Consider the following 11,911-nt stretch of genomic DNA (forward strand, 5'->3'; position numbering starts at 1 on the left):
CTATTGTTATACGTCGAAAGTTTGCCTTCTTAATTTCTTCGTATGAAAGAAAGATTGAAACATTATATTGGTATCCCTAACTTAAGATTTGGGTTTGGAGAATAAATAAGAACAATATGACTGAAGATTAAATCTTGCATGGCTGAACTAATTGATTATAATATGAAGAAGAATAAAATAATAATAAGAATAAGAACAAGAAGAATCAGAAGAAAAAGTGAATAAAGCGGTGATGAATCTGTGTGAAGAAGAAAAAGTGAAGAACCGAGTATCAGCCGAGAAAAAAAATAAATGAAGACTGAAATAGTTTTTAGGTTAGACTAACTTCCTGTGATGATGAGTTAAGATGGTGCCAGACGGAATTTAAGGGAGAGGGTGCTGTTGTTACTGTTAAGAAGTTATGCCTCAATAGTATTGTCTACCATTTATGGAAAGAGAGAAACAAAAGGGTCTTCTCTACTCAGAGTCTAAGTGCTGATGGAGTAAGTCAACTTATTGTTCATGATATTAAATTAAAGTGTGCTGCTACTAAAATTTCAGATGCAGACATTCCTTCTGTGCGGAACTTCATGGCAGGGTGACGTTTTGACTGTATTTTCAAGACTAAAAAGATTATTCCTCGTAGCTGATTATTTCCAAGTGAAGACGAAGTTATGGTTAACATTGATGTATCTAAGAAGGATTACTCAGGGGGTAGTAGAGCTATTATTAGAAACCACTTGGGCATTCCTCTTGCCGCTGCTTGTGGTGGTTCTAAGCCTGGTATTGTGGTTGATCATGAGTTACAAGGAGCTGAATTAGGTTTTAAACTAGCTCAACTAAAAGGTTGTAAACGCCTGTGTATATGTATTGACTCCATGATTGTTTTCCAGTTGCTCTCTGGTAGTGATGCGTGCCTGACTGGAGTGTCAGACACATATGGAGAAGGATTTTTCATTTGAGGGAAGCCTTTGAGGTTATTCGTTATACTCATATCTACAAGGAAACTAATAAGGCAGCGGATCATCTGGCTGGTTTTCATCCGGATGAGAGCTTTGTGGATGTGTTCCCTGGTATTTTTGATAACATTCTGAGAATTTATATTGAGGATGATAGTAACCGTAAGGTTTACTATAGGAGTAGATTGTTCGATTTTTGTTCTGTTTTTTTTTTGTTTTCTTTTTGTTGTAGTTTGTAAGGTTTTGGGTTCTCCTTAACCCAGCGGAATGTGTCAAAACCCCCTCCGGAAAAAAAAAAAACTTATAAGATCCATGGCTATTATTGATTCAATCCTATAACTTATATAGATTTGTTAACTTATAGTTTTTGGTTCGATTGTGAGCAAAGAATTGAAACTGAACCGAAACTTGTTAGTTTTCCGGAACTGAAAACTATAAATTTACCTTCATAATTCATTTTATAATGGTAACCTAATATTCGTTTTATAAAATGCATGCTTAAAAAAAAATAAAAAAAAATAAAATCATAATTCGGCTTGGTTCAAAACTTCCGGTTTTAGTTTACAGTTTCGGTTCGATTTTGTATGTTCTTAGGTGGACATGGGGTGTAAAAATGGTGTAAGAAATGCTTAAAAAAGGGCAAAGAAAGAAAAGGTGTAGTGGAGCACTGAACCTGGTAGTTCCAGGTTAGCACGGGATCATTATCTCCGTAAAATATCTATATAGTCAGGTCATAAAATGACCTAAAGCCGCTCATTGAGACTTTCTCTCAACTCTCTCTCACTTTTCTTCTTCTTCTCTCAAACCCTTGGAGGAGCGAGAGGAAGAGAAACATAACAGACGACTAATCCTATCTCTCTATAGCTGAGGTAATATTTCTTGTTGATTGTTCTTTATTCTTAGTTTGGTCTTCATTTTCTCGCATTTTGTTTGCTTTGATCTTGATTCAGTTTTAGTTTCATAATATAGATCTTTCTTCTTCGTCTTCCTGTTAAACTTTTGGATGGTTATTGGATGTGTATGATATTGATATGATCTGTATTTAGAGTTTGATGTTCAGTGTTTCGTTTTCGTCTTTGGTTTGTTTGAGGGACTGCACAGATCTAGTTGTAGGTTTGTTCGGTTGCTTTTGTAGATTTCGTATAGTATTTTCTTAGTTTATTTTGAAGATCTGAAGTTTACATAGTTGAATATTGTATTTAATATGGAATCGAGTGCTATGAATCTATTCTTCTTTGATTTCTTTAGTCGGAAGCCTTGGAGTTTGCGATGTGGATTCTTTATTTTTTGTAGATCTGGGATTTTGTCATGTTGACCTAGGAGTTTTTAAAGTATAACCTAGAATTCAGATCAATTTGAGATTCAAATGGGATGATTTACTAGCAGTAGTGTCTCTGAACATTTAGAGTTCATGGTTGAATTGATTTCCCTACTTTTTTACTTCCGATTTAATTCTTTTGCAGTTTGCTTTATATCCACAAATGAATCAGCCACCGGATGTATCTATTTTTCTACATTTTGTGTTGCTAGGAGATAATTCTGTGACTGTCTTACATTTGATAAAAATTAATCTAAAACCGTATGACTGTGATTCATAATATCACTTGTTGCAAGTTACTGGGAATCTAGAACTGTCAAATGGATTTTCGTCTTGAAATCCAGAACATCAATCACTGTTTTTGTCTCTGGTTGCTTACCTTTATATCTCAAGATATCTCCTCCAATCCTTAATCTGCTTCTTCATATTAACTGAAATATCTCAAGAGACAAAGAATAAAGTTTTAGTTTCCCATCTTGATAAATTTATAGGTTGACATGATATATTTTCTCGTGTATGATGATGAGAACATTTATGAAGCTTCATTTTGTCTTCACAAATTCTTAATGTCTATCTTAATAATTTATAGATATAGATGTTCTTGATTCTATTCATTGAGCAGGCAATTGGTACTTGTTTACATGCTACACCTTTTCTGGTTATAACCATTGTTGTATGGTAGCTAAGTTTATCAGTCATTACTGTACTCAATGATTGCTTTCTACTGCGATACAACCCTGATCTGTTTGTTTCTTTGTAGTGTTTTTAGCTTTTGGAAGACATGATGGGGGAGAGGCCTCAACATCCAACTGTTGCCCAGAAAGTAGCTGGTCATTTCCGTCTTAGTTCCAGCCTTTCTCAAGGTGCTGGTTCACTAAATGGAGCTTTTAACACTCCATCTATGTACCAAAGGCGATATGCCTATGGAAACAGCAATAGGGCATTCCAGACATGCCAAGTTAGTCAAGATCTATCTTTGATTAACCACAGTGCATCACCTGTCTTTGTGCAAGCACCTGCTGAGAAAGGATTGGCCAGCTTTGCTGTTGATTTTCTTATGGGAGGTGTCTCAGCTGCTGTCTCTAAAACTGCCGCTGCTCCAATTGAGCGTGTGAAGCTTTTGATCCAGAACCAGGATGAGATGATCAAGGCTGGCAGGCTCTCTGAACCCTACAAGGGAATTGGAGAGTGTTTTGGCCGTACAATCAAGGAGGAAGGGTTTGGATCATTGTGGAGAGGAAACACTGCCAATGTCATCCGTTACTTCCCTACCCAGGTTCGGACATTTCTTAATTTATTTTGTCACTGGAACATTTGGATTTATTTGTATTTTGTTTGCAATTTGCTGTAATTACTGATTGGTTTTATTTAAAACCTTTGTTAGGCCTTGAATTTTGCATTTAAGGATTACTTCAAGAGGCTCTTTAGTTTCAAGAAGGACAGAGATGGCTACTGGAAATGGTTTGCTGGTAACTTGGCATCTGGAGGTGCTGCTGGTGCTTCTTCACTTCTCTTTGTGTACTCTCTCGACTACGCTAGAACCCGTCTTGCCAATGACGCCAAGTCTGCAAAGAAGGGAGGAGAGAGACAGTTCAATGGTTTGGTTGATGTCTACAGGAAGACTATTAAAACTGATGGAATTGCTGGGCTTTACCGTGGATTCAACATTTCATGTGCTGGAATCATTGTCTACCGTGGTCTTTACTTCGGATTGTACGATTCTCTAAAGCCTGTTCTTTTGACTGGGGACCTTTCAGTAAGTTTTGATTCTTGTCTCTTTTTTCTTTCACATATTTATCTACATCAGACAAATCTGTGTATATTGGCTAAATTATCTCAAATGCTTGCTGTATCTTTGAAGACATTGTGTCTGACATACATGTTCTTTTGTTTATTGATTTTCAGGATAGTTTCATGGCCAGTTTTGCTCTTGGTTGGTTGATCACCAATGGTGCTGGACTTGCATCATACCCTATTGATACCGTTCGTAGAAGAATGATGATGACTTCTGGTGAAGCCGTTAAGTACAAGAGCTCTTTCGATGCTTTCCAACAGATTCTGAAGAATGAGGGAGCCAAGTCACTGTTCAAGGGTGCTGGTGCCAATGTCCTTCGTGCCATTGCTGGTGCTGGAGTGCTATCTGGTTATGACAAGCTTCAGCTTCTCGTCCTTGGAAAGAAGTACGGTTCAGGAGGCGGCTAATTAACACACTCTAGGATTTGTAGTAGCCTCATTTGTGATGATGAAAAAAATTTATATCTTTTTTTGAGTTCAGTTTGATAAGTTTAGGTGGCGGGATTTTACCTTTTCGCTGGGAATAATTTTTCTGTAGGTTGGGGAGTTTCTCCCCCTGAAAACCTTTTCTTTTCCATTTTGGACCAAGTTTTGTTTACATACATCTGATTGTTGGTTCTGTTGCAAACTTGCAATTGCTTACTTCTTTTAAGGGCTTGCAAATTTTATTCTTGTCCTAATTTATGGCTTCTTTTGTTTCTCATCTGCTTAGATAAAATGTGTACTCTTTTGGAAAATGTCTTTTTATTTGTCATCTTCCAAAAAATTATAGCTACGTTTCTACAAGGAAAATATGCTCGACCATAACGAGATGGAGCCTGAAGGTTTGTCTGATGGTTCAGTATCGCCATACAAAAATTAGATGCTCAAATTGCTTGTGTAATACAACCAAGCTGTTACATGGCCATTTCCTCTATGGCCCATACTTCACGAAAATGGATCAACGAGGAATTCAGAAAATGCACTAGAACAGGTCAAATGCTTTATGCTGTTAGCTGGGCAAGTTCTTTGAGATCTAAGAGCATCTCCAATGCTAGGGTTGAAGGTCCTAAAAAAACATGCCCAGGATTTATCATTTTTTTAGGTAAAAGTTTATCTCCAATACTATGGTCAAGGTTAATAGATAATTTTGACATGGTTGTCATCTCATAGGAAGGGGGTAAAGGAGAAAGTCATATCTTCACCTTCTCTATGACTCGAGGTCTATCGACACATCATTAATTCTTTGTTCCAAAACTAAGGTTTCTTAGTTGGACAATATTATTAGGACCTTGGCATTGGGGATGAAATTTAGGTAAAAAAGTTTTACTTGCATTTGTTTAGCCACAAGGGATTGACACACAACAAAAAGGTGTTAATATGACCTCCACATGGGATGACCTTCACCCCTAGCATTGAAGATGCTATAATAAAATCATCTTTGAGTCAAACACCGAAGTGGTAATAATATCTGTTAGTGAATCTGAATCCATTGTTCGCTGCGTATATCAAGGTATCATATTGGGATATTAAGAATAAAATATTTGAAAATGTTTCCTGGTTTTGCAAGTCTGTTGATAGACTAGTTCGTGGTGTCACAAAAACTGAAATTCCGCAGGCTCCGCCCTTTTTTTTTTTTTATTTTTTTTTTTTTTATAACATAAAGTTCTATTGAGAAAACAACAAGAGTACATACCATATAATACAAGGGACAAACTGAAAACTGACACAAAACTAACCAACGAACTAAACCAACTACTAATTCAAAAGAGAACACAAAGATACAAACTAAACCATCAGAATCGAACAAACACAAATACATACTCTCCTACAGCTAACTAACAAACTCAAGCCTAACTGAGAGAATCCTAATTTTCAATATACATATCATATTGATAATATTTTGCATTCTTCACAAACATGGATTTGGAGAGAATTGGATTGGTTGGATTAAATGGTTTTTTTCAATATACATATCATATTGATAATTTTCAATATACATATCTGTGCTGATGAATGGAAGCTCTACTGAGAAGTTCAAGCCAGAAAAAGGTTTGAGACAAGGAGATTCTCTTTCTCCTTACCTCTTTCTCATGGTGGTGGAGATACTATCAAAACTAATGAATGATGCAGTGGAAAGAGGTCAGCTTAGTGGTTTCAAAGTGGCTGATACTGGTACAGTAATATCCCATCTGCAGTTTGCTGATGATACTCTCATATTCTTGAATGCCAATTCTGATAAAGTTACAAGGCTTTTCATTATTCTATCAATTTTGGAAGCACTTACAGGTATGAGATTAAACCTTGAGAAGAGTACCATGATCAGTGTTGGTGCAGATGATGTTATAGAAGTTCTAGCTAAAGAATTAGGCTGTAAAACTAAAAACCTTTCTATAAAGTACCTTGGTCTCCCTATTGGTGTTAGTTCAAGATGTATTTCTGTATGAGACTCAGTTATAGAGGAGATGGAGTTGAATCTTGCTACTTGGAAAAGGAAATACTTAAATAAAGCAGGGATATTAGTGCTAATTAAACACTGTTTATCTAGCCTGCCAATGTATTACATGTCCTTGTTCAACCTTCTTGTTTGTGTGGAAAAGAAGATGGTAACCTTAATGAGGAACTTCTTATGGGGATCTACACAAGATAGGAGAAAAATGGTTGTGTGGGATGGCCTAAAATCTGCAGATCAAAGCAATATGGTGGATTGGGTGTTAGGAGTTTGAGATTTGACTAATAAATCTCTTATAGTTAAATGGGTGTGGAAATACTCAAGACAAAAGAAAGTGCTATGGAGGAGGATTGTGCAACAGAAAATGAAAGCTGCTGAGGATGTGATGCTGCCAACAATTGATGATGAAGTTCAAGGCAAGAGTTTGTGGAAAAATGTCTCAAGCATGGTCCCTGAACTTCAAAACTTTATGAGTTTCAAGATGAGGAATGGAAAAGGTATAAGATTCTGGTATGATAAATGGTTGGTGAATGGATGTATTAAAGATCTTTTCTCGGTTATTTTCAAAGCTTGCACAAAGGAACAAGCTTCTGTGGCGGATATGATTTCTCCAGGAAGATGGTCAGGTGAGTTTAAGCATCCTTTAAAATCTAATGAATAACTTGAATGGGATCTCTTAAAAAGAGATTTGGGTAATGTCTATGCTGGTTGATGGTGATGATGAAGTGGAGTTTTGTGATTATTTCTCAACTAAAGCTTGCTACGATGCTCTAGCCGGTCCAATGGAAGTTTGTAGCTACCGTAAGTTCTTGTGGAAGAACGACCTTACCTCTAAAGTTGGTTTTATGCTGTGGGCAGCTTTTAACAATTCTCTACCTACAAGAGATATGTTGAGGCATAGAGGCGTGGAAATTGATAGCTCTCTTTGTGTGATGTGCAATACGGTGGATGAGTCTGCAGATCATTTATTTCTGCATTGTCAAACGACCTTTAAAGTTTGGGATAACTTCATAAAAGCATTTCATATCTCTTGGACTTTTCCTGGTAGCATATTATAACCGTTTTAAGCCTCGAGGAACAATGTGCTGACTGGAAAGTGTAAAGAACTATGGAATATTATACATTATGTGTTGCATTGGATCATTTGGGATGAAAGAAACAAGAGGGTGTTTGGGGGAAGACATAAAGATATGGATGAACTCATTATTCATATTAAGCAGGTTCTAATTTTGTGGTGTCATGAAAAGGATACTTTCAAACACATAGACAATGTGCATATCTTGCACAACCGGGAGACTGTGATCCATATGTAACTTAATCTGCTGTGTCGAGTTGAGTGTTGTATGGATTGGATTCTTTTTTCTCTTGAATATAAGCTTTCTCATTTCGAAAAAAAAAAAACTTTGAGAGGATCAGACACACATTGTCCATTACAGTGATGGATTCTAACATCTTTTGCCAAAGTATCAACAACCTTATTGCATCTTCTTGGATGATATTGAACCTGAGTTTCAGATATCACTAATGACACTCAAACATTCAAACAACAATATCTTCCCATCTAACACCTTCCATCTGATCTGTCCACAAAGCTTTCATTATAGTTTTATCATCCCCTTCTATTATGATCCTTATGAGACTCTTTTTAGCAATCCAATTTGCAACTTGTAACACAGCAAGAGCTTCAGCCTAATCCACATCTCTAGCCCTCCGTGTGAAGGCCAAGGCTTAAAGAAAAGATCTTGTATGATTGCGAACCACATGAAACACACCAACATTATTAGTTGCAGGAAGAATATAAGCATCAACATTTATTTTAAGCCAATCAAAAAGAGGAGGATGCCAACGCATATTAACAGATAAACTAGACTAGGACTAGAAAAATTATACTAGTGAATGAAAAAATTGTTGAACGATGGTTCTAGGATGCAATTTTTTTCCCGCAAAAACTTTCACACGGCTACTCTTCCAAATATGCCACATAGTAATTGAAAAAGTTGGGGTACAACAACCTCACCCAATATTTCGCTTAGCAATCTGTATGGACTAACTCCAATATACTTTTAAGAGAATCAACTAGACAGTCAGACTCAATCTTAATAAAAATTATATCAAAGAGTTATACCTCAATTTCTCGATTCAATACTTACTCAAGCAAATAACAATCTGCGAGTCTAATTGAATACAAGAGAAATTAACTTGAACGGTACCAAAGACCAATGTTCAAGGATCAATCAATTTCAATCAACAACCAAAGGTTGGATTTACCAATTGATCGATTCAACTCACAACCTGTGATACTTCAATTATGTAACAAAATTTAATGCGGAAAAGAAATAACACAGACGCCAGAAGTTTTGTTAATGAGGAAACCACAAATGCAGAAAAACCCCGGGACCTAGTCCAGATTGAACACACACTGTATTAAGCCACTACAGACACTAGCCTACTACAATCTAACTTCGGTCTGGACTGTAGTTGAACCCCAATCAATATCACACTGACCCAAGGTACAATTGTGCTCCTTACGTCTCTGATCTCAGCAGGATACTACGCCCTTGATTCCCTTAGCTGATCTCACCCAAAACTAAGAGTTGCTATGACCTGAAGTCGAAGACTTTAATAAAAAAATCTGTATCACACATAAAAGTCTACAGGAATAGGTAAATCTGTCTCCCACAGAAATACCTGCGAGTTTTATTCCGTCTTTTGATAAATCAAGATGAACATGAACCAATTGATATACCAGAATTATATTCCCGAAGAACAGCCTAGAAATATCAATCACCTCACAATAATCTTAATCGACTAGCGAAACAAGATATTGTGGAATCACAAACGATGAGAAGAAGATGTTTGTGACTACTTTTCTATCTTTCCTATCGGAGAAATTAATCTCAAGCCAATCTTACGATTGCACTCAATCACGATAGAAATAACAAGATCAGATCACGCAACTACAAAGAAAATTGTTGGGTTTGGCTTCACAATCCCAACGAAGTCTTCAAGTTCGACCGTAGAAATTTCATGTTAATGAGTTAGAATATTAGCTTTTCGATCAACAATGCGAGCAAGATGCCTAGCTTTGACACTATGATGAGTTTCTTCTGATTTCTGATAAAGGTGTTTTGATTATCAAGGATTTTGGCATGTCCATCAATGAGCTGATTTATTTGCAGTTGAAGATGTGCAAACTCGAACCTAGAGTCATTCTGAAAAAGAATTAAATCCTTGACAGATTCTCCAACCCAGGCGTTGTATTCTTTCCTTTCAATCATCCTTTTCAAGACAAGTTATTGAACATAATCGCATCCTTTAGAGTCTTCTTCCATCTCAAATTCACAACCTCTTGAGGTCTTGAGGAGTTTTCCATACCACCCCTCCCCCCTTTTTTTATTATTAGGGAAGGTAAAACAACATAAGATATATATATATATATATATATATATATATATATATATATATATATGTTTTCAAGCACGAGAGTGAAACCCTTGTTGTGGAAACCCTAAACTCCCAAGAGAGACACAGACGTTCATGGACTGGTTGAAAATAACATAACATAAGAGTTTCAAAAAAAAATAAGATAAATACCTATGTTTTTATATATCCCACTTCAACATGACTCAATAATTAAAAGGTTAATCAGAGCATAAAAGTGAGATGCATAGCAACAAAGAGTCAAAAGACTCTACTTTCTCATTTAAAAGAAAGGAAAACATCTTAGCCAAACACAATACAGATGGAAATCTACAGTAGACTTGAGTATCTTCCATAAATTATTCTTGCATCTCTCAAGTTAGATACAAGAATAGGAATGCCTAAGATTAGGCAGTCAAGTGAGATGTAATCTCACTATAAGTATTGAGAGACGAGTTGTAAATTCTATCTGATGGTTTGAGCCTGGTATTTCTTATCTTCCTTCGGTTATTTTTTATTCTATAAGGATTGAACATAACCTTGTCAGGTGATCCATCAGAAGTATTTTTCTGAGGATTAAGTCTAGGACCTCTAGAAATCGGTTCCAGAGAATTAGAAGAGACATGTCTCCACCATCTGGACTCAGATTTACCAGACTTATTCTCATAAATGTCGGGAATGTGTATTTTTGCACCATTCGGAGAAACACGATTCATGTGGGAATTTCGAGATGAGTGACCATTGAAATTCATCTTATGAGAATCCTGTTTTTCTGCAGGAATGAAATCCATTATAGTGGTCATTAGAGAGTTTACTCTGTCGACAGTGAAAAGAAGTAGATTTTGAAGATCATAAATCTGTTTCTTTCTAGCAAAACAATGACAAATATAATGATTCTTTTTCCCACAAAAGGAACAGGTTCGTGAAGGAGAAAAATCAACGGGAACCTGTTTTAAATTCATAGCCCTATTAGAAGATTGCAAGTTATGTAAACACTTCTTAGCAGAAACTTCCTTTGGAGAACATCTCTTCATGTACTGTAATTCTTTATGAGAATTGATCATCGGTACAGAAGAATTTCTCATTAAAACAGAGTTTTCATTCTTCACGGATTTGCAATGTTCTTGGGATAGAATAAGGGATGCACCTAGTTTCTCTTTTTCAACACGAAGTCTGTTTAGATCAGATGAATGTGTCTCGATCAAACGTTTTTCTCTAGTTGAGTTTTCTTTAACAATATTCTCAAGAACACTAATCTTTTCACGATGAAGGATAGTTTCTTGAATAAGTTTTTCGATATTGTTGGAAAAGGACTCAGTTATACTATAGAGTTCCTGTTCTCGACCAAGAGACTTTTCAAATTCATTAATGAGTTGGGTATGATTATGAAAATCAATAGCCACAATAGATTTTTTTTGAGATTTTGGTGAGATCCATTTCGGCTTTTGATAGAATGTCAAATGTCTCATTTCTACCTCGCTATTCGGAAGAATCAGCTAAGGAGTTATCCTTTGAAGCAACCCTAAGACATTTGGCATAATTGAAAGCTTTGGAAGACATTTTGGTGTGCGCACCATAAAGAGATAATCTTCCGTCCACAGAGTCAGATTTCTATAAACACAGATTTATGAGGTCTTTAAACGTGTTTGCCTGCTCTGATACCAATTGAAAAAGTGGGGGTACAACAACCTCACCCAATATTTCGCTTAACAATATGTATGGAATAACTCCAATATGCTTTTAAGAGAATCAACTAGACAGTCAGACTCAATCTTAATAAAAAGTATATCAAAGAGTTATATCTCAATTTCTCGATTCAATACTTACTCAAGCAAATAACAATCTGCGAGTCTAATTGATTACAAGAGAAATTAACTTGAACGGTACCAAAGACCAATGTTCAAGGATTAATCAATTTCAATCAACAACCAAAGGTTGGATTTACCAATTGATCGATTCAACGCACAACCTGTGATAATTCAAAACAAAATATAATGCGGAAAAGAATAA

At 36.1% G+C, this 11,911-nt stretch overlaps 2 protein-coding genes across 3 annotated transcripts; both read left to right on the forward strand.

Moving 5' to 3' along the window:
- The first annotated feature begins 1,687 nt into the window (after positions 1–1,687).
- On the forward strand, positions 1,688–4,751 carry LOC113311835 (ADP,ATP carrier protein 1, mitochondrial-like). 2 transcript variants are annotated; one of them, XM_026560637.1, is made up of 4 exons: positions 1,688–1,807; positions 3,017–3,532; positions 3,641–4,012; positions 4,162–4,751. In XM_026560637.1, the coding sequence occupies exons 2-4, from the start codon at positions 3,038–3,040 to the stop codon at positions 4,456–4,458; spliced, it is 1,164 nt and encodes a 387-aa protein (XP_026416422.1). In that variant the 5' UTR covers positions 1,688–1,807; positions 3,017–3,037; the 3' UTR covers positions 4,459–4,751. The 2 variants fall into 2 exon arrangements, with proteins under 2 accessions (XP_026416422.1, XP_026416423.1); XM_026560638.1 differs by having other exon boundaries at positions 1,699–1,807; positions 3,026–3,532.
- Positions 4,752–6,041: 1,290 nt separating this feature from the next.
- LOC113312180 lies at positions 6,042–7,539 on the forward strand. Its single transcript, XM_026560933.1, has 3 exons — positions 6,042–6,462; positions 6,781–7,107; positions 7,166–7,539. The coding sequence occupies exons 1-3, from the start codon at positions 6,042–6,044 to the stop codon at positions 7,537–7,539; spliced, it is 1,122 nt and encodes a 373-aa protein (XP_026416718.1).
- The last annotated feature ends 4,372 nt before the right edge of the window (positions 7,540–11,911 follow it).

The sequence above is a fragment of the Papaver somniferum genome, chromosome 9 (genome assembly GCF_003573695.1).
Source record: "Papaver somniferum cultivar HN1 chromosome 9, ASM357369v1, whole genome shotgun sequence".
NCBI classification, from domain to species: domain Eukaryota; kingdom Viridiplantae; phylum Streptophyta; class Magnoliopsida; order Ranunculales; family Papaveraceae; genus Papaver; species Papaver somniferum.